Source organism: Homarus americanus, unplaced genomic scaffold, assembly GCF_018991925.1.
Source record: "Homarus americanus isolate GMGI-L3 unplaced genomic scaffold, GMGI_Hamer_2.0 scaffold50281, whole genome shotgun sequence".
Classification (NCBI taxonomy): Eukaryota; Metazoa; Arthropoda; class Malacostraca; order Decapoda; family Nephropidae; genus Homarus; species Homarus americanus.
Window position 1 is genome coordinate 966,780 of NW_024742338.1, and position 23,497 is coordinate 990,276.

At 37.0% G+C, this 23,497-nt stretch overlaps 2 protein-coding genes across 3 annotated transcripts in view; one reads left to right on the forward strand and one right to left on the reverse strand.

Annotated features, from left to right (window-relative positions):
- Positions 1 to 566: 566 nt before the first annotated feature.
- Positions 567 to 21,386, reverse strand: LOC121876894 (DNA polymerase eta-like). The gene is made up of 10 exons (XM_042382465.1): positions 21,247 to 21,386; positions 11,871 to 12,021; positions 10,265 to 10,399; positions 9,358 to 9,566; positions 8,304 to 8,500; positions 6,874 to 7,097; positions 6,377 to 6,500; positions 3,259 to 3,324; positions 2,795 to 2,967; positions 567 to 2,346 (listed from the first exon to the last, which is right to left on the reverse strand). Exons 2-10 carry the CDS (start codon positions 11,996 to 11,998, stop codon positions 702 to 704), a joined length of 2,901 nt encoding a protein of 966 aa, XP_042238399.1. The 5' UTR covers positions 11,999 to 12,021; positions 21,247 to 21,386; the 3' UTR covers positions 567 to 701.
- A 1,115-nt stretch (positions 21,387 to 22,501) lies between these two features.
- Positions 22,502 to 23,497, forward strand: part of LOC121876791 (protein Hook homolog 3-like) — a 119,454-nt gene continuing 118,458 nt past the window's right edge. For both annotated transcript variants that reach the window (XM_042382186.1, XM_042382185.1), the window contains exon 1: positions 22,502 to 22,633. In XM_042382186.1, coding sequence (XP_042238120.1) covers positions 22,595 to 22,633 — 39 coding nt within the window. In that variant the 5' untranslated portion in view covers positions 22,502 to 22,594. The remainder of the gene's footprint in view (positions 22,634 to 23,497) is intronic.

Below are 23,497 nucleotides of genomic sequence, written 5' to 3' on the forward strand. Positions count from 1 at the left end.
ATCCCACAACCTCACCTCCACCTCCAGCAGCACTCAACATCATTTCTGGTAAGTAAAATTTGAGTGTTTTATTCATTTATTTGAGTGTTTTATTCATTTATTATCGTGTTACATCATGAATGACTCATTATATGTGGTTAAAACCATCTAATTTCCTACATATATGCGCTTGCATCACATTTTGGGGTCTCAAAAAATTTCATTAGGAATGCATCTCAACTTTTATAATGGAAGTATTGTACTGTACTGTACAGTATATGGGAAAAATGGTTTCACGTTACGGAAAGATTTTCCAGAATGGAACCCTTCCGTAACCCGGGGGATGTCTGTACTGTAAAAGTGAGGCCACAATGTGATATGACAAGAAAGGGCATCAAGATTGTAGTTGAACTAACCTAATACTGTACTGTACTGGCTATACAGTATACTATATGGTAACTGGACTTGCTGACTGACTGAATAAATTAATGTAAATATAGTACAGTTTTGTATTGATTTGGATATATTGTACTGGCATGCATGGGCATCCGCAGGGAGGGAGAGGATTATTTTCATTTAAAGATTACTCTGGTTAATAGTATATTAAGTATATTAAATCTTACCCTCTGTAATACAAATATATTAATGTGACTTTGTCACCCTTTAATTTACTTTATTTCTAAAAAACAAACAACAATTTCCTGAACGTATCAAAACTAGTGTCATCTCTTGAAGAATACATCAAGTTTTTGATTCTTTTTACCTTTACCCTCTAAATATTTTTCTGCCTTACTTGTCCTTCCTCTTTTCTTCCCTTTACTTTTCTTGTTTTCCATCACAATCGCCTTAGCAGTTCCTTGTTTAGGAACGATATTCATATCCCGTTGTATGTCAGTTTGTAGCTTTAGCGCCACATGATAGTCCAAGTGTTCTGGCAGTTCAAATGCAGAAATCTGACATCCACACTCATCACACTCAACTGTGTCTATGTTATCACTTGAGTCTGTGATGTTTGATTTATTCTCACCAAAATTACCACATTCTGCTATTTTGTTACCTGTAGTGTCTTCATCAAGTGTACTGTAGCACATTTGTTTGCTCTCAATTTTTTTACTACTAATGTTTGAATGATTAAGCAAGGCATTGTTGGAAGGACCTGCAACAGCATGAGCTTCTGAACACTGAGGATTAATTGGCTTACAATTTGAATCGTTTTTCACTTCTGTTGGTATATGGCGTTTTGAAGGACTACCATTAACGTATTTCAAAATTTCCAACTTCTTGGCAAATTGTTTTTCTTGCTTGTTTTTGTGTTTTATAAGTTCTCTTTCTACCTCAAGTCTCAGGTCTTGTGGAAGCAGAGGTAATAATGATTCATCATAATTGTCCAAATTTGGGAAGAGTTCTTTTGCAGATATTTTTGAGTTTTGTACATTTTTGTCTTTGTGTAATTCCTGTCCACAAGACGTAGTGTTATTTTCAACCGGCTTTTCTAACAGATTATTTTCTAAAGGAGAGCCTGTAGGACCATCACTAATTGGCTTTGGTTTTTCATTCTGATTCTCGCCTTTATGTGTTGACCTTATCTTTTCACTATCATTCTTGTTGATGCGATCTTTGTCCTCCAATATCATTTTGCCTGACCCTTCTGAATCTTGTGAGCCAAAGAGGTCTGGACTTTCACACACCACGCTTTTATCTTGTGTGGCAGTACTGTCTTTTACACCAGATTTTTTGTCACTGGCAGTAACACTTTCACTAGATCTACTACATTCACTTTCTTCTTCATCTATGAAACTAACAAGAAGGTCAAGATCATTCTCGTCACTATTTTCAGCTTCTTTCTGGGTTTTCTCAGAATTATCATCATTATACAATATTTCAGATTCATCACCATCTCTCTCTCTGGTAAAATCAGTACTGTTAATCTCAATATATTTTTTTTTTCTTAAGAGAAAATTTTTAAAGAATGATTTGCTTGATATTTCATGAGAGTCTTTGGTTACTTCAGGTATATGTTCAGTACTGTCTGGACTAAGTACAGACTGTTCATTGATCTTATTGTTCCATGAACTTCTGGAGGGAACATCATTCTCCATTTTGTCGGTATTTTCACAAGATTTATAACTTGTACAGACAGAAGTCTCGGAGATTTTGCTGGAACATTCTACGGTCACAGGTTTAAAACTTCCTGAATCAGAGTGTTCAGGCATCCCATCGTTACAAGTACTAGAATTTAATTTCTCATCACGTAATGATTTATTCATCGCAGCTTTCTTAAACATATCCTGAATGTTACCTGAGCTAGCCCCTTCCCAGTCCTCAAATTTCCCAGCTGACAGTCCAATGTGTTTGATGACCGGTGTCCTGAAATTGGACAATGGAAGTGATTTAGACAGTTGGTCATGAAATGAAGAGTAATGATACATTCCTGAAAGTGTCTTATTTTTCATTTAATAACATTCATTTAGTGATTTAAGCAGTGACTGTCATATTTATCAATGGTGAATGACTGAAAATTACAATCAAAATACATAAAATTCACCCTTTAATATCCTAAAACAAAATTAATGACAATAATACTATTGCTTTGCTCTGTACCTTACCTTTAACATCAATTAGTCATTTAAAATAATTTGTGTCTACAGTAAGTTTTAAATTCATTTATTACCAAGTCTAATTACACTTAGTTGAACATTTTGGGGGTTAAAATCAGGCAAAAAGAGTAACTATTGTCTCAAGCTCCTGGCTAAAATTTTTTGATTCAGTACTTCCTTCAGCAAGGTGGTGAAGGGCTGCACAGATATAGACTCACCATCCAGGATCTCTGGGTGAAGCCTGGTTAGTGTGTTGTATCAGGGATATTCCAAGCCGTGTTATCCGCTCTGCACTATAAGACGGGAGGCCACATGACCTAGACAGTGAGCACCACCGTTCATCACTGTCCAGTCTGACACTAACAGTTAGGGTCTTGGCACGACGCTTGTTCTGTAATTTAATGACAGTCTTCAAGATGTACCGGAAAGTTTTTCTTATTTAAAACTATTATATACAATACAATACTAATTTCACATGATTTATTACATGGATTATGAGCTTGTCTGAACATGGACATAATTATTTAGTTATTTTATTAAATTTTACCAATACAATACAGTATTGCCATAACTTAAAATCACACTGAACCTGCTAGTGCTAAAAGTCCAGAACTCTTTATTCCAAAAGTAATTTTGTGAGTACCACTGCTCATATTTTATGAAAAGAATAGGTAAAACATACTGCACTTTGATCTATATCCAAGCGTTCTGACAGCTCATCTGCAAGACTTCGCATCCATTTCTGTACCTGCAACAAGAAAAGGAAAATTAGTAAATAATGAAACAAATGTTTGTAAAACATTACAGCACTACAAACTGACCTTGACCTTTCACCCTTATATTTAAGTGTCATCCTTTTCTATACAGGAAGCTTCTGTCCAAGTATAGTAAATGAGTGTTTACAGAACTACAGAAATTGTCCAGAAACCAACCTGACAAATGGTTACACACATGGATACTATTATACAGTACAGGTAAACCTCACTGTAAGTTCGACATGACTGTGTTCGTGAAGAGTGCAATACAGTATTAGTGAAACAAATAGTGAACACAAGTTTATTATAGATCTTATAATATAAATAGGGGTTTTGTTCCTGGGGGACATTTCATGTCAATTTCTCACTAAAATATTAATTAAAGTCCTAAATTATATTATTTTAAGTTAAAATAAATACAGTACAGTATGTAATATAAAATATATACCAATGAGATAAAGACTTATGAGGAGACTGAGTACTATAGAGACTGGCTGCGGTAGGGAGTGAAGTTATTGAGATGAAGCGGCAGGATTGCCTACTTCTTCATCAATGGATGGACGTTTCAAATTCTTAAAAGCCTTTCCATAACTCCACTTTTGCTCTGAGTTATGTTACTAACAGTTAAATGTGTCACACTTTGAGCAAATTCTTCAATTTTTCTGGCTCCTTTCTCACAATTTTTTCTCACCGACATGGTGGTGAACCCAAACATTCTGGTGACGTCAAAAGCTCATTTGCCAGCATCAGAATGCCTTGAACCAATCAAATTTAACCTCTAGATTAATATGTTTGCTTGAGTTGCTCTCACTAAAGGCACAAATATCCCTTGCTGTGTATGTTCAATGAATTTTATAGGGCTTGATAAGGTTTTAACTCCCTCTAAGCAAATGAGTTCAACTGAGTATGATGGGTAGAATGATGTTGGGGAAGGGGGGGGGGGGACATAGCAAGGGATTCAGTGTTCTAAAGCTGCCCAAGGGGTTAAGGGCAAAGATTTGTTAATAAAGGCATATGTACAATGTAATGTTTGCAGGACTGCATTATCCCTCCACACGAAGACTTGGCACTTAGCCTTGTGTGTGGCATGGGATGTGAGCACATAACAACCTGTCTGACCTTCACCTCATGAATGCCTCACAGAACTCAGCCATTCACTAACACATTTTAGTTATTTTTTTTAAATATATTTGCCTTTTAACTATGCCCCCCCCCCCCCTCTCAACATAAAGTGAGTGGTGCAAGTGAATCCACTGCAAAAGAAAATGATGACCGAGTCAATGAGCATGCTGATGCTGTGGCGAAAGCAGCTGCTTTTCGTCCTGTGGCACATCATTTCCCTTTAGCTGCCTCTGATATGAAGCCAGTAAGAAGAGCTGCCATCTGCTCAAGTTGGCAACGCAGGTTGGATGCTGTCGGAGCAAACAAGCTCCGCGACATCCATCCTGCATTGGGTGACTGGGGATATCAGGGACTGTCCCACCGCCGGGAGACTGCTTTGGCCTGCTTCCGTATTGGCCACACACGGCCGACTCATGGGTTATTAATGGAAGTGGCGCCCCCTCCCCATTGTGATAACTGCCTGGTCCCAATGACTGTTTGACACCTCATGGTGGAGTGCCCCAGTCTCAGAGATCTCCATAGTATGCACCTCTCCCAGTGCTGGAGGGGGTTGGGGGTGTCTTACTGCCTCTCTTTGGTGATGGTGGGAGGGGGAGTGGGTAGTGTAGGAGGGAACATCCTCCTCTTCTGCAAAAGCTTTGAGTTTTATCTATTAATGTTTAAATGTTTTTTACAAAGGTTCTGTTATTTGTTACTTATGTTTTTTACCTTGCATTATTTGATTTTAGTCTTTTAAGGTTTCATTTTAATTCGACGACATACGACCTAAGCTGTTGCACCGCCAGGGATGTAATTATCACAATCAATCAATCCATTTGAGCCTGAAAGTAGTGTTATTAGATGGTCTGGCTTGGGGCCAGACCCTCCTACATCCTCATCTCCAGATCACTGTTATCATCATCACTGGTAAGTAACTGCTAACTGCCCTTCTTATATCTTTATTGGCTGTCTGTAAGAATGGTCTACCTAACCTTCTTTCTCCCCATAGGCTTGAAGTTTTATCTTTTACAGATCTGACATTGCATTTTCCAAAATGTAACCCCCTTGATTACGGAGAGAGTACTGTACTGCATTCTGCACTCACAAAAACAGAGTTGGTTATATTTTTCTGGCGTTTGAGGGAAATATTATTTGGGTACTCGACGCCTGGGTTGTGGCAACAGTGGGCCATCCAGCTGATTTGCACCGTCAGGCATGTCGACTGTGAATACAGGCCTTAGGCTTGTGTGGTTAGTTCATATTCTGCTGCCATTATACAAGGTTATTCCCTCGCTCGTTGCTGTTTTTGCATACAATTTGTGTTGTGCAGTACTGTACATTGCTATACCAAGACAATATCAACCAAGAATACAGTGTTAAAATGAAAAAAGTGATTACAGTTATGTATACTGTACTATACATGGCAGAGTGGACAGTGTATGTCTAGTAAGCTAGTGTGTAGAGGGTGTATGTATGGTATACAGTGCATGCACACTCCTTCCTTTATGGAGGGAGGGGAGAGTGACAGTTATTAATACCTGCTACAGTAGATGGTACAGGACAAAAGCAGGCCATCCTGTATCATCATATCTACCATTTGGCCTGCCTGCACCACAAATGCAAGATGACAGCATCACCTGGTGAGTACAGTATAGTGTATACAGTACAGTACTATAATTTGTTTATTTATAATATATTGTAGATGTACAGTGGTGATTGCATAACAAAAATACAGCTGTGTCTGTCTGTGCGACATACGTAGTTTAGACCCAAGGAAATCTTTCCCAAGCACCCGGAAAACTTTCCCCAGATTTAGATTACTAACTGAATGAAATTTACATGTGTATACTGAGACATCACATTTGCAAATGTAAACATGCACTAATTTACACACACAACGTAAGCATATGTATAAACTGTACAGTACTGTATACTATATCTCACCTTCTCCCTTGTATTAAGTGCTTCTTTACCCTGGAAATTTTTACCACATCCAATACTTTTGGGAAGCTGACGTGAAGTTACAGGTTCACTGTCACTCCCTTTACCAAGATTGTGTAGCCAGAATCTGTGGACCAAATCAGTATATACTATATTTTAGTCAGCAAAAAAATGAGCATATATGAATAGGAAAATGTCTCCATCATTTTACACTTGAGGCATTTGATCCTATTCCATACACTATTTGGTGTACTACTGTAAAGACAGTTAAATACCCTACATAATTGTTAAGATTTCCAGGTTGTAGGCAAGGCTAATTTTTTTTGTGTATCTAAATTAATCCATGCTGGTGGTTTGTAATGCTGTGTTGAATGAAGCTATGGGTAAACTAGATGTATATCATGAGGAGTTGTAGAAGGGGAACACCACATCAGAAAACATTGGTTACAATAAGAGTTACCTGAACCGTGTATCAGGCTATGAAAAAAAGCAATACTTACGCTGTCTTATCATCATATCTCCCCTGAAGCATCTGGAGGGAGAGTCTGCTCAGATCAGCCATGGTGACACAGCCCAGTTCCTCAGTTAAAGAGTCTCCCAACTTTCCCCCCAGATTACGTACTTTCCCAACTTCTGTAATCTCCCACAGCTCCCCAACTTGACATTGAGGTAGTACTGTCTGCTGGTTTGGTTTGTGAAATCCACATGATAACTTGGCAAGTATCTGTAACAATGTAATACAGTACTTTTCATTACAATCAAATATTGATTGTTAACATGAATAACTAATATGGCAGAGAATGTGAACCCAAGTAAATTATGAAACTAAGTAGAAGTGGGTGACAAGGAAGGTGATTAGTACTTTGAATGGCGACAGAATGAATTGAGGCCCTTCAGGTATGTAGGAGTGGATGTGTCAGTAATTGGAAAAATGAGAATGGACTTGAATCACAGAGTAGCTGAAGGAAAGAATTTAATAAGTGCATTAAGAAATGTGTGTGGAGAGTGAGGGAGAGATAAAATAAGTTAAATATGGGAATGAGAAGGGAATGGTTGACTGAATATTGTATGACTGTGCAGCAAAGAATCTGAAATGCATGAAGAACGGACTCAGAAGCAACAGAAACGATACTGGGTAAATATAATGCAAAGAATTAGACACCAATAAAAGATGACATTGTGGAAATGACTAGAATGTTGGATAAAATAACAACCAGGTGTTAGTGATGGTGTTATTGATTTACCAAGGATTCAAAAGAGAATAGCTGCTAAAAGTATAATTCACAAGTAATGTTAAGAGAAACGGGAGGACCGAGGACACAGAATGATAGGGTAAAGGATGTACTTGACAGGTAGGATTTGGACATCCATGAAGTAGTGATGGGTGTGCTAGACTATAATGCCAATCCAACAAGTACACCAGATAGTGAACTCATTTTATTGCTATTTTTTCTTCTTTTTTTCCTTTTCATCAGAATATAAGCATCATACCAATATTAATTGTAATTTCCTAAGTTCATTAACAGAGTAAAATGAATGCCACAGCTCAGTATCTTCAAATATTGAACCCCACCAAGTACCAATTACATCACAAGGGAAGTTTGCATAAAAATTACCTGCAACTAAGTAGGTCCTTGTTCACTAGAAGATGAGAGGGAGGAGGGGTATGTTCTTATTAGCATCTTGTGTCATGCATATGTGTAAATTGTGTTAACTCAAGTGTGAAAATTAGCATCATGTACAATAGCTAAAACAACTGTCTGTGCAGGTGGGAGTTGATATGCTCCGAAATTTTACGTGTGACTAGTGACAGCCTTCATATACAGTACCAAAATTTATCGTCCACGGTCTCATTTTGTTTCCCACAAAGTATGCACAGATAGTTGTTTTAGCTACTGTACAGTATAGACTAAATGAAATATGCACAAACCTTGTTATGAGCTATTCCTGCTGAACATTTAAAACTGGTACGTTCAAGAACTGCTCTTCTCATTTCTTCACAAAGAACTGCAGCACAAGTCAGCCTAAAATTGTCCCAGTGTGGGTGAGCTGGAGTTAAGGGAAATGAACCGTCTTCACCTTCATTTAGTGATGCCAACCAATTTTGTAGCTCTTGCTGACGCACCACTACAAGTACAATTATTCATAAATAATTTTTTTTTTTAAATACTTGTATAGTAAATATATTTTATGAAAAATATTTTGAGCATAGTTAGTTCTGCAGAACACATGGTCAACAACAAAAATCATTAGGTCATTTATTCTACAATAATGCCAGCCCATAGACAATGACCTATTCAAACAGATACATTATACAGTCAATAATTTTGTCGATTCACAATTCTGCACTAATTTTTTCTACAGTACCTCACTACCCTAGGATGCTCCCCCTCTCTCAGTCTTCCCTTTATCCTCATCTCCATTCCCATCTTCATGTCTTGCTCCACCTTTCCGCCCAACAACATAGGCCGTCTCCCTCTACACAACCTACTTCTTTACTGTATTCTGGCATCCTTTTGACTTGTCCTTACCATCTTAGTGTGTGTGTGATGCTTCACCCACTCCACAATAACTGTAACACCATCAGCCCTCTCAATCATTCTAAACATACTGTACAGTACCACATTACAAATAATTAAACATTAAAAATCAATCAGCTAACTACTTTTGAATGTCTTTGAGAAATAAAGAGGGTCTGATTCTACATAGATTTTGGAGTGCAAAAAGAGAAATTAAGGACATTAGTGAGGCATATGCACACACTAAATACTGTATAATACTGTATGTGAAATTCTGAATTGATTACTTTAGCAATCTTTGACATATCTCTCTGGCACAGTACAGTATCATACTCTTTTTTGCGAATCCAGACCTTCCAATAAGTGTAAAATGCAGATGAATTTAAGAAGCCATTCAGTGGGCAAAGAAATAGATTTAAGATATACTGTATTTATATATTTATTTTTGTATATATGGAAGCTTACTTTGTTTATCTTCCTCTTCAGTTTTGTCATAACCAACTACCCAGGTGGACATTAAATTTTCTGGGCTAATTTTGTTGCCATCAAACTCCTTCAATTTTTGTTCAATGACATTAGTGAAATCTATGTATGCCTCATCTATGCTCGCTCTCTCTATGCAGTCACTGAAATCACACAGCACATTGATCACTTCCTTCCCTGCATTGCGGTACCTGAAGAAATACAGAAGATGGGTTTATTTATTAAATAGTTTAAATAATTCAAACACCCAAACTAAAATGACCCTTCCTTCTCACCCATACATAAACTTAGGTACCAAGCACAGTGGCTGGCACATTTTGTGAGATCTGGCGACTCTGTGGAATGTTTATCTAGCGTCCTTAGTGTGGCTACTATTGCGAGGGCTCTTCCAAGAGTTTTAATGTGATGTAAACAAACACAGAGTTGGCAAGTCTTACAAAATGCACCAACCACTGTACAGTACTAGGTATAAGTGCAGACATCTGAACATCAATAGGAAATGATAGAAAATCTCTCCAAAATGACTTTCCTCATATTGGCTCAATAGAAAACAATGGTCTATAACAATGGACAAAATCATCAGACACTGGAACAATTTTGAGACAGGCACATCACCCATTCATACACAATGGCATACTAATGCATCTCTCTCTCTGTACCTGCCACATCCCTCTACCTGCCACATCCTTCTGTACCTCCCATATCCCTCTATACCTCCCACATCCTTCAGTACCTCACACATTTCTCTGTACCTCCCATATCCCTTTACCTGCCACATCCTTCTGTACCTTCCATATCCTTCTCTACCTTCTGTATCCTCATGAGCAACTGAAACCTGTGATAAAAGTTCAGTAAATATATGATCCACAAGAGTAAAAGTAACACTTACTTAGTAAGATCAGCTTTGCCACGGCTTACAGGAACTTGTACCAACTGGATGTTAGGACATTTGGCTCGAGCCTCGTCACCGCGCATCCCTCGCTTCACACCAAAACCACGGGCCTCATAATTCACTGCTATAATGCTGAAACAGAAATTATCAATGTAAATAGCAGGTAGAAGCAAGAAAGAAATATAAAAGGAGTAATGATATTTTTTCATGGGCCACATTTGGATTAAGACCCAGCAGCTAAAGTCAAAATGTAAGACCCCTCTAAGTCGGACTTTTTTAAGTTGGAAATCCCCATAAGCTGGACGAACTCTGGCTTAGGGGAAGTCATGTCAGTTCCTGTGTGTTTGTTGTCGCGATCACTGCTCTGTCGTTTATTCTTTGATGTGTTCGTATTTAGAGCTTCCCTTGTGTATTAATATGGCCTCTAAAGCAAGAAAGGCAAAAGAACACCACTGGGAGAAAAGTAATAGTGCTCAGAACTCTACCAGTTAAAGAGAAACTGAAAATATGAGATAGAATTGATGCTGGGGTCTCCATGAACATTATCTATGAGGAGTTTGGGCTGAAGTGGAGTACTTTTTATATCAACTAGATTTAAGTGCAGACTAAATATAAAGTATAATTAAATATAAGCAACAATATACAGGTGCTCCTCTACTTACGAATGAGTTACGTTCCTGAGGCTTGTTTGTAAGCCCAACTTTACTCTTGTAGATACCAAATGTATTGTAAAAAATGAAGATTATGGATATTTAGTACAGCTATGCCCTTTAATACAGCCTTAAAACATGGCTCACTCTTCTCCCCTTAGGTAATATTTGTTCTATCTGGAATTTTCTTCAAAATAATCCAGTCTCATCCACATTAAACACCTGTTCTGGCAGGTAACCCCCCTCAGTGATGATGTTTGTATCTCTGAAAGTTTGAAAGTTGAACGTTCTTAAGTAGAGAAGCACCTGTACCTGTATGTACAGTACTGTAAGTAGACCCCCTTTCCACCACAAAATTAATTTGCTACAATAAAATCAAGTACAGTGTAAATGTATACTGTTAACTTTAATATTGTTTTGGGGAAAGATTTTTTGGTAAAGTAATGTCTGAAAGCACCCAGGTGGGGAGGGAACAAATAAGCCAGAGAGCCTCGAGGCCCATATAGTAGTCCAACTCGAAAAGATCTTGCTGTCTGATAAGTAGTTTAAGCTACTGCCTGTCTGTGGCTATAAACCTTCATTTATCAGCACCAAATTGTCTTCATTTTTCTCAGAATCGTCTCAAATATCACATTCTCTCTATTGCCTAATCAAGACATGAATAATAAAATAACAGACCAAAAATTAAATCATTCCACAAATATTGTTTCACTAAACACCCTGTACTGTATACTGTACTGTACTCCCCATCTAGTTGTCACAGCTTCTCTCCAACATTTGCGTTGAATGGATCAAGGGCTACAGAAACCTCAAAGAAAAAGTAGGAGCGGTGAAAGTGAAATTTAGAGAAGTCACAATAACAGTGCTGATCTATAATTACTGTCCTATATGATACAGAATGAGAAACTGAAAACAATCTAGCAGCTGCTGTGGTAGAATGAGGCCAACATTACCCTCCGCCTTTCCAAGTGTTGTACTGGACCACAGCAGCAGGAACTCCCTTGATGTGTGGATGGTCCCGCTCTTCTACCTGCACATAGAAGCAGTCCATGTCCAGCAGCACAACCACTCTCTCCGTCATACTGAAGCTTTACTGGCTCAACTCTGTAATTTAAGTAAAAAGTACCTCAGAATTCAAATTGACAAGTGTTCAATCATATACCGGTGCTATAAATAGTAAGTCCTCATTTAACGTTGTTTTGTTATAACTTCGCTACTCTTTAGATACCAATAATTCGGTTAACGTCCCGACGACTCAATATAACGTCAATTATAGCATTGTCACGGACTGCTCTTTACGGCACATCACCCTCTCTTGTCTTGCCACGCTACCTCTCACGGAACGTCACAGCGTCCCCAAGCGACACCAAGCCAGTCTTTGTTAGGCTTTCACAGCGTTTGTGCGTGTTTAAGTGTTTTTGCTCTTACTGTACTCTAATAATTTGAAATGGCTTCCAAGCACCCATCAAGTGCTACTGATGGTAGTGTTGTGAAGAAGCAACATAAGACCATTAGTCTTGCTACGAAAATGGAAGTTTTAAACCAGGAGGAGCCACCCGCCGGGTCTCAGTGACTCGCCACCCTCCTCCTCCGCTCCACTACCCACCACACACTCGCTCCATCAGTGAGTACTGTACATATTTATATATATATATATATATATATATATATATATATATATATATATATATATATATATATATATATATATATATATATATATATATATATATATATATATATATATATATATATATATATATATATATATATATATATATATGCAGGTAAATTACTGTAGGTGCGCATGATCAAAGTATATGTAATGTATTTCATGGGGCAAAGGAAGGCTCAGGAACGTAACTCCCGTATTTTATCTATTTCTTAATAGGGAAAATTGATTCCGTTAAAGTTGCGGTTTTCAGGAACGGAACCACGATGTTAAGCGAGGACTTACTGTATAGCATTTTACCACTTCAGTCCAAAGGACATTTTCGTTTTTTAAATTTAAACAACCTTGTGTCAAGTTTACATGGTGTTTAAAGACCATTTCAAAAAATATGATTGGCTGTCAAATTGCGAATATTCATTGATGCCTGCCTTTCCATGCACTCATTCAATGTTACCAGTACTCAGGGGCGAATCCAGGGGGGTTCTGAGGGTCCAGAACCCCCCTTTTCATCAGAAAATTACAATACTTTTTCTTTAATGCAGTATTATACTCAGGCATTTTTGTATACGTAGTAGACAGTAATTACTATTGGCCTCACAATATCTCCTAATATCAAGTGTACATGGCACTTCAAAATGCCCATGTTATTGATCAGATTTCCCCAAAAAATTCTGGGGGGGGCTTATAGCGCCTCCCTCCAAATCCCCCTAACTGGGTGGGATTGCTGTCCTCACCATGTTCTCCCACTCACAATTTCTTGGAACCCCAATTTTGATATTCATGGATCTACACATTATTGTGCTCCTACAAAGGACATACTATGAACTTGGCAGTGCAAACAGCTCACAGCATCCCATGATTGTTTTGGTTTGGTAATTTCACTCGGCAAAAAAAAAAAAAAGGATCACATCAGCATTAGAAACCTCTACTTATTACACCTTATGATAAAACACTCATATGTTTAGTCAACATGTGAAATGAACAGGGACTCCAAATTTTCATGAGATCCCTGAAAACTAGAAGCAACAATAAGTTGACCAGACATTCTGTACAGGTATCCCAGTATCCGGAATGCTCCAAAAACCAGCTACTTTGGGTAACTAAATACTATTTAAAATGAACACCAAAAGTAATTCCCGGAGCTGGGCAGGGATATTTTCAACCTTTCCCCACCTGTGACTAAGGTTATGGTATTGTTTTTTTTTTTCAACCAAAATTTTGGGATGTACGGTTACCTATGCTGTCTAACAATGCCATCTCTCTTTTTTTTAGTTTTCGGTCAAATATTCATAATACGCGGCCAAGCAGCAGCTGCCGCAAAATGTTTACAGTACTGTACAGTATTTACATAATTTAACCATTAAAGTTGTGTAAATATCATTCCAATTCTCTAATGTGATTTAGACATACAGTATAGAAAATACTGTACTGTATACAGTACTGTAATATAAAACTACAAAATAAGAAAAATGGAGAGTGGGAAGTATAGGAGTGTATGGTAGTTGGATTGAGGAAAATTCCCCTCTCCACTCCTGGAGACTCCATCACCTCTTTAAAGCGACAGTATGTAATTTCACCATTAAACATTTCGTAAAATAATAAATTTTTCTGAAAAAATCACAAACTCAACCTCAGATGAATTGTGTCATATTACATTCCTAGTGCTATGTTTATATAGTGCAAACAGCTGACCAGCCAGCCAGCCCTATTAGTTTAGATTTTTGTTAATGTATCTACATTACTGGTATAAACATATTGCATGCCTACCAAGATGGATAGTTGCAAGGCATTTCGACACATAGTGGAGCCGATTGAAACATTTTGTTAAGTCTATTAACATACACTTATGTCAAGTGGCAGGTCTTATTGTCATAGTGACACAGTCAACATCAAGCCACATTCTTGGGTCTACAAACACACACACACACACACCCTCACGGTTAATCATATTGTAGATAGCTCACTCTTTCAGGTCCATCCACCTCAGCAACACACCTCTCCTAGCCTCCTGCTCAAGTTACCAATAAGAGATAGTTTTATATCAACGAGTTGATTTTCCCTTTCAAATTTACCTGAAGGGAACAGATTAAAGCACAAGAGCGTAAAAGATACATTGATTTAGTAGCATAGACTACCTACTAGATCGCTGTTGGGTCATTGAATTAACTTCATAAGTTACATTTCTACCAGAGTGCCTTTGGACTTCTAGACAGTACTGTATTACAAGTACAAAGTTATAGGTATACAAACAACACCCAACAGCCTAAGCTCACACCTGTTTCAGTATTGATGTATTGGTGTCACCCAGACGATTATGAGAAGGGAAGGAGCTATTTATGTAATATTTTTTATGTATTATGCATGACATTCAGTGTTTAATAATAATAATAATAATTATAATAATGTTTATTCAGAAATATTGTAATACAGGTTTACAAATTTGATAATCATGTATAAAGTATGCGGTTATACAGTTCAGCATGAATATAGACTATGTAGGTATACGGTGCACGTAGGCCGTGGGAGTACAGTTTGTATACAGTTTCCCGTGTGCTGATACAGTGCACATAAACGACAACGATAAACAGTAAGGCAACTAGACCAAGAATAGCCGACAAAGCTGCCAGGTGCTTATTTCCGGGAGGGTCCTTTGCTTAGGTTTACGCTTGGTCTCCAATCAGTAATAGTATGTTTACAGCAGTAGTAGTGAAAGTTTTTTGGTAACATTCAACAGTTTATTCATATTTTTTGGCCTCGGGAATCGAACTTATTATTTCCATTTACCATATACACTTCTGTATAATCTGACCCCTAATACAAAGGATTTTCTTATACTTTACTTTACCTCGGGATGTATAATTTGACCTGAGCTTTAGAAAAATACTAGGGGTTCAGTAGGTAAGTCCAGGATAAAGGAGCTTACTGGTAAGGTTAGCCTACTGTGAGCATGTAGCGGTACTGTACCAGGTAGCTATCATTCACCATAAGTGACCCATGGAAATGCATGAATTTTAACTTATCAAATATATGTGTAATGTATATAGTCCAACCCCCTACTTTTTCTATAAAATTTGATCTTAAAAATCGAACTATACTCGAGAAAATACGGCAAATCAATTAAACTATAATTCACAATTTCAAATTCATGGTTTCCCGGTACCTAACCTGCGAATTATCATGACTTCATTGTAAAATATAATTACAGTACAGTATATTAATAATAATACAATGAAACCTCGCTAATTTGGATGCAGATAAACTGGATGTGGCCCTTCCACTTTTTTCCATTCTGGTTCAAGTCTTAGTGATGCATCTGATCTCAGTGCAATTACTACACCTCCTGATCTTCAACAGATTTTACAATCTGATGAAGAACAATAAATGTTTAAGTGAAGATCTTTGAGATAGTGACATAAAATTAATACATTTCTGTATATAAGTGATTTAGTAGGACAGTGCATATTGTAATACTGTACTGTACTGTATACGAGTGTAAATACAACAGTCTCATCACCCCTACACAACCTTCAGGAGCAAAGAGCCCTTTGGAATTAACATTAAGCACTTACAGTATTTATATAAATAATCACCTTTATTTGTGTTTTACAGGTTCTTATTGTGTTTTTCATTACATTTGTTTCTCGGCCATCTATTTCTATGTGGTAGGCCTTTGTGCTTTGGATTTAGCAATAATTCATATATTTTGCCAATCCAGATCACCTTTCCCTCAATTATTTCTGAATTAGCAAGGTTTCACTGTACTGTACTACTGTAATACAGTTATAATAGAAATAATGGTCTTCATATGTAATAATACTACTACAGTATTATTAATAAATACAGTAATAACAACAGTGATAACTTGAAGCAAATGGTACAAAAAAATGAAGATTGTGATGGTTCAGTATTGGTAGCCCTGTGGTTTGGCTGGTCAACTATTAACAGCAGCCTTGTTATCAGTTCCTCAGATCAGTAGATTCATGATAAAGAAGTTTTTATATTAATGGCAATCAAAATGAAATTACTGTATTGCCCTATTTGAGATTTCAAAATATTATTATTAATCTTATTTGTCTTGTCAACTTCCTCTCACATAATTATACTGCAATATGTCTTGATTCAATTAATTATGACTTCTTTCTTTATATAATTAATATCTATCCTAATTACACTGATCCAGATTATCTTGTATCAAGGCTCAAATTTTAATAATCTCATTACCTGTATTTCTTTTCAAATACAACTTATCATCTTCCAAACTGGTCTACCTCTAACATGCTTTCATGATTCATTTCAGTAAAGTTAATACTGTATACTGTACTGCATTTATTTTTGTACACACTGAAATATTTTACAAATGTTAAAATACCAAACTAATAATCACGGTTTTCTATCAAAACACTTAAAATTGTTGGTATATTACATAAAACAGTACAGTACACAGCTGGAATCTTTATGTTAATTCATCCGTTTAATTTGGGATAATAAAAGTAAAGATTTATACTGTACAGTACAGCAGTACTCAGTATTAAAAGTGATCACCACCTGCACCAATGGTCTCATTTAATCGCCAGGGCATAGAAGCAGCTAGTCGTTGAAAAATGTCAGGATAGCTTCTAAGACTCTCCCAATTGCTCTTTGCAAGAACACCCAGGTTCTCACGGGATGTGACTTGATCACCCTCCCATTGCTTTACCATAATTGCCCATAAATTTTCAATAGGATTCAAGTCAGGAGACTTTGACGGCCAGTTAATCAAGGTTATCTCAGGGTGTTTGTCAAACCACTGCTTAACAACACTGGATGAAGTAAGATCTGGGCTGCTATCCTGGACTAAATAAAAGGGCAATGGTTCTGGGATCAGCATGGCTCGGACAGATGGTAGCATTTCCTCTTCAAGAATCTCTACATACTGATCACCACTGAGATGGTTCTCCACCTCCACAAGCTCACCCAAGCAACTGGCAGAGAACCAGCCCCACATACTCACGTTGATACATCCACTACGTCTCCACTCAGAGTTATTCTCCACGGAATGTCTGAAAAATTATGAATATTAACAAATTATCTCCGTATTTTATTTTTACTTTTTTATTTATTTATTTATTTTTTTTAAGGTTTCAAGACTGAATGATAATGTTCAAACTGCTTAGTTGAAATTATCAGAAAAAGCAGAACCCATTTTAAGCAATCCTTATAATTTTTCATAAAAAATATCAGCAAAATGTACTGTATCAGTAAAGTGTTGTGTATATTCAGGGTCATTAATACACAAATGAGGGAGATTTACCTTATATTATTTTTACGCCAGATGTGCAACATTCCCCTATTGTAGAATGAAAATATCTTCTCATCACAAAACACAACTTTCTGCCAAAAGTCTTCATCTTTCTCTGCATACTCTAATGCAAACTCCTTACGTTGTTCCTTAAGGCTATCAGTTAAAGCTGGTTTTTTGGCAGAAATGCGAGTAAATAAACTTGCCTGGCTTAGCATGTTTCTAATTTTGATTACTGTACAAGCAATGAACCCAAGTTGTTCTCTCTGTACAGTAGAGTTGGTGAAGGGTGTGCCTCTTATTGATTCCTGATGGATAGTTGTGTAGTGGGGGCAGCACTAGTTGAAAGAAACCTTTCAATCCAGCTCCTCACTGATGTTCTGTGAAGTCCTAGTTTATGGGCAATCGTTTCTATGCTCAATCCATTTTGATGCAATATGATTATGGAGCGGTGGACGAAGTACTGGAAAAAGTTACTTGAATAAAAGTGCTGTTATTCTGAGAAAAACACTGTGAAGTAAAAGTATGAGTACAGTACTGTACTCTTTCTTCATGTTACTAGTAAAAGTAACAAATTTGAAAAATATTCAGAGTAAAAGTACCATTGCAAAAAATAAATAAAAATAGGACATAGTGAGTGTGAAAGTGGGTTGGTCCCATAGGCATGACTGCCCATTAGAGGCAGTGTGGATGTAGCACACTGTATAGTACCAAGCCTTTGGTACACAAGGAGGCAGCATGGCCAGTACTGCAATCGACCGCATTACTTCCCCAAGTTGAAACTTAGGTACCCATTTACAGCTCGGTGAACTGGGAATCAAACTACAGTACCAACCCCTGAAACAGGAGGTGAATGCCGTATTCACTTGAATGCCACGCACCAATAGACATATTAAGGTACTCTTAATACTGCCCACTGTCCATAGCCTGCAGGAAAATATCCTAATACTGCAGTAATAATAAAAAGCTATGCTCACTGCATTATTTGCCTATAGAATATTATAAATTAATAATGTGTTTCCTCAAGTATGAAGGAGAGACGAGGTAAGGTGCCATTTCTATTAATTTGGGAATGCACAAAATCCACTTTACAGTACTTTAATAGATGTTCGCTTAACCCTTTCACTACGGTGATTCCACTTTAATATTTAATTTGCCAGATGATTTTATTCAATTCAGAGGGGAGCCGATACACAAGGGATTAAGTGCTTTGTATGTGAACATCTTATTCAAATGCTGTACAGTATGACCATGGGGAATTGTTTTTGTTTTGGCCATGATGCTGCAAATCACAATATAAATACTGTACTGAACTGTACTGTACATCTTTTTACACTGAGGCTGCACACACACACACACAAATGAAACAGATATGTAGTATAATATGAGGCAAGAACAGATGTATTGCTTTGACTGGCTGGAAACACAATGTGCACTCAATGTTTAGTTTTAATTGGGTGGAAGCATGTTGTACCCTCACCAAGTAGTGGCTGACTGGGAAAGAATCACATACACTGTCGAGGCACCCAGAATAAATTGACAACGTAATGATAGGTCCAAAAAATAAGTAATGACGTAAGAGCAATGATAATTTTCTGGAATTCAACTAATGTAAAATTATCAAGAAGAAAAGATTCTTGCATGTAACTTATTTACACATAAAAGTCATCTGAACTCGGTAAAAAAGTACGTTTACATCATTACTGGTCACCTCTGATAATAGTTTGGCATTTTACTGATGCTCTTTCCATAGTCTTTCTCCAGTCAGCTACAGGTCACTTAATGTTTTGTCTCCTTCCTTCAGTATACAGTAGGTCCCATAGGTATAACTACCCATTAGGGACAGTGTAGATACAGCACACTGTATACTATGCCTGTGGTACACAAGGGGGCAACATGACTGGTACTGCACTCGACCGCCTTTACTTCCCCAAGTTGTAAACTCGAGTACACATTTACTGGGTGAAGTGGAAGCACCCGGGAACAGGAGGCGAGTGCTGTATCCACTCAACTGCTGGGGTAACATATTCAAACCTCTTTCACCTGAGCTTCACACAATTAGCTTTGACCAATCAGAGGACAATTCTTGTCTCTTGAGAGATTTGCATACATGGAAAATTTTCACCTAAAAGTTTTCATTTGCACTGAGGCTTCCTCGTGGCGAAAACACCAAAATTATGCAAAAACAGGAAGAAAGAATCACTTAATGCTCCTCCACTGGTAAAATAAGGCAAGTCTTTGTAGTACTGTATTAAGATTCCGTAGATTAGGAAAGGTTATATCAAGTTCTCAAAGGTTTGCTTGCTATTGTTTTTTTATTAATCCCATTTTCCCTCATCTTTCAAAGACCTGCCCACTTTTTGCAAATCATTGTTGTATCTCCATAAATATAAATCAGTAACAAAAATAAAGGTCAATATTTTAAATCACCATAAAAAGCATATGACACCCCTATCTTGGAAATTAAATTCCTATTATGGTCACTAACTTATCTTTGGTTAATATTGACGTCTGACTCTCCGACAAGCTATTTGCTTTGGTGTTTATTTTCTTATTCTATTTTCATCGGTGAGGACTGATATGATAACCATTTCTTGTGCATATGCTTTGTTTGGTAGATAATTAGGCGCACATCATTTTGTCTTCTCGGCGGTAATGCGGCCATGACGTCTCATCCCAGGATGTAAACAGCCAATCATATTGATGTACTGTACTTCAAAACTCTGCGACCCGGACCAGATCAAGGCCTATACTCAGTGTAGGCTTATGAACCGTTTGATACAGGTGGCTGCTCTCACATTTGCACAAACTACAACAGTGGCCTCTATAAAATGGTTTTATGTTAAGGTTAGGTTAGGTTTAGTTAAGGTTAAGTTGGATTAAAAAAAAGCATTTGCACAAACTGGGACTGTGTTCTCTATTAAACAGTGAAATTTAGGCGTTTTTTTATAATCGTTTACTATGTTAAATCGCCGGCGAATCAGTCATCAATAACTGCAATTGGAGAATATTTGCCAGTAAATGAAAGTGTTTGTCAGTTTGTTAAAAATGAACAAACTTAACAAAAATCCACTTATTGACATTTAACTGGTCACGGCATTCGTATTGAAACACAAAAATAAACAACATTAAATGAGTACAGTAACATAAAAACCTGTACCTGCACACTCAGCACTACACAGGGATGAGGAACACCTGGGGTACCTCTATGGTGAGTACCCTCCTGACGAAGACCTGATACCTCCTGACGGGACTGATAATTCCTTATATTGCGTTACATAATTATCGTGATATTAAAATTTTACCAATCATACATTATAACCAAATAAAAACTATTATATATATTAAGATGTAGTCTATTACTGAAAACCTGGTGTACCATAAATAATCCCCGAGCTTTAGAGTTGTGTCACCGAGTCCTCCATCACTGCCATGTAAACAAAGATCTAATGTTTATGTAACTCTCATCTTCTAAACAAAAGACCATCGTAAATTGTTCGTTGTTTTAATAGCAATAAGAAAATTAGCTTATTATCGCTTCCGTGCTAGTGACAACTAAATGATACATCGTTAATTATATAACAAAATATTTCAAATGTGTAGGAAATTATTCTTTTTGGGTAAGTAACTATAACAGACCAACAGCATCCAAATGTACTGGTTGTGGTCTACAATATCATTAAGAAATATTAATATACACCTCGATTAGTTTCTTAATTCGTTTATAGTTCTAGGGAAATTTTAAGATTTACCACCCTAACCTAACCTAACCTAACCTAACCTACCCGACCGAAACGTTTGGTGTCTAATCTTCAGGTGGTCCTTCCTTATCATCATATATACATAAGTTTCAATTTGGGCATTATCAAGAATGCTAATTTTCAAAAAATTCTCTAAAATAAGCGTAACATTTTAAGTTGCCCAAATTAACATACTGGAATTAGGGAGAATCTAGAGAATTTTTTGGAGCTCAGCTGATGTTAAAAGTTACCAGAAACAATAGTTGGAAACTATTTTGGATGTGGGAAAAATCAATTAACCCTCTCTTGACGTAACTGAAACTATATTAATTTTATTTATAAAATTACAATTAAGTTTAGTTTGATTTATTTATTTTAAAATTATATAGTAAAATTTGATATTGCCTTTGGTATATTTTTAACATGAGCCCTGATGGAGGTGAACGAGGAGCTGGTGGCTGTGACAAATTTCGCCAAGACTGGTTGTGTGGGGTAGAAGCGATCTATCAAAAACCTTTGGCAAAGCCTGCATAAAATGCTTGCATTCATGTGTACTTTATATATATATATTTTTTTTTTTATAAATAAATGCTACACATGGCCATTCTTGGTATTAATTACATTTTTCTTCGAATATTTTATATACATCAATGTTGTTTTGTAACAGTTTCTCACTTAAGATACAAACATTAATCATTTCTATCTTAAACTGCATAGAAACAAATACTAAAGTAAATTGTATTTTTTCATTAGTTTACCTATTATAGCATCACGTTTTCTGTATCATCAACGAGAAAATGGTTTTGTGACGTCACCGGTAACCAATCACAGCGCGGGAAGTTAACCAATCAGCACACACGGGAGGCGAGGTACGGGTTAACGGTAGCCGTGGCCACCGCCGCCAGTCCGGATAGTAACGAGTGCGAGTGAGGGTGTGTGTTATGTAGTGCGTATTGATATGTGAACTCTAAGTGAAAAAATATAGTTATGGAGAACAATTCACTCTGTGATAGCCTGTTAAAATGGGTAAGTGTCTCACGCTGTATATATCTGCATTAAATAAATTTTTGTTGTGTGGAATTGCAGTGACTGGTTATGAAGAATGCCAAGCTGCAATTTGTAAACAATGGTGCTCTCTGGCCAGTCAAGTTACGTGTTCTTTTTTGTTTTTGTTAAACACGGTTTTATTTTAACAGATACGAGGCCCACAGGTCACTTAAGCTTAGTATTACTCACTTTAGGTGATGGATGTCTTAACTAATGGTTTTAAGCTGTTAAAGATGGGTGTGTGGGAACCTTATTTTAAGCACTAATATATGTTTTCTGTAGCTTTAGTAAATTTTTACATACACGTGAAAAATATGCATAAATTCTTAAATGTGAAAAAAATCATAAAAGCAATTGCATCTGGAGTGAGTAAAGGTGTAGGTGGCATTGAGTTTCAAACTGGTTCTTTCATAACCCAATGCACGAGAATGTCACAAGGAACAGCAATTATTCTTGTTGGTCAGGATGCATTCGACCCTCTTTGCATGTTTATCGATGTAATTTCAGTCACCCACCTTTTAAGACTGGAGAGGTCAACTGGTTCGAACTTGGCTCTTGCAAAGACAAGTCCATCTCAAAGACGATTCCAGTATATTTTTTCTGATTTAGAATGTGTAGTGAGTTTTTGATACAGGCATATTTGGTTGAAGATTTTTTTTTCAAATTTAGGATAATTTTCATTCAGTGACTTGTAGATACACGCTCTAAATCACCAGTGTTGTGGATTACCACCTGGGAGAGACTGTTTGGCAGGGTAGCTCACCAGCCCTGTACATGTATTGGTTAATTTAAGTCTGTTGTAGCCAAAATTGTGGAAACTTTATAGTCAATTATCTCAGTTAC

Coding starts and splice junctions, on each gene's coding strand:
- LOC121876894 (XM_042382465.1), bottom strand. CDS start 11,998: ATGACGGAGAGAGTGGTTGTGCTGCTGGACATGGACTGCTTCTATGTG. Junction 9,567..10,264: donor GGCAAAGCTGATCTTACTAA/GTAAGTGTTACT, acceptor GTATTTCTTCAG/GTACCGCAATGCAGGGAAGG. Junction 3,325..6,376: donor CACTTAATACAAGGGAGAAG/GTGAGATATAGT, acceptor TTCTTGTTGCAG/GTACAGAAATGGATGCGAAG.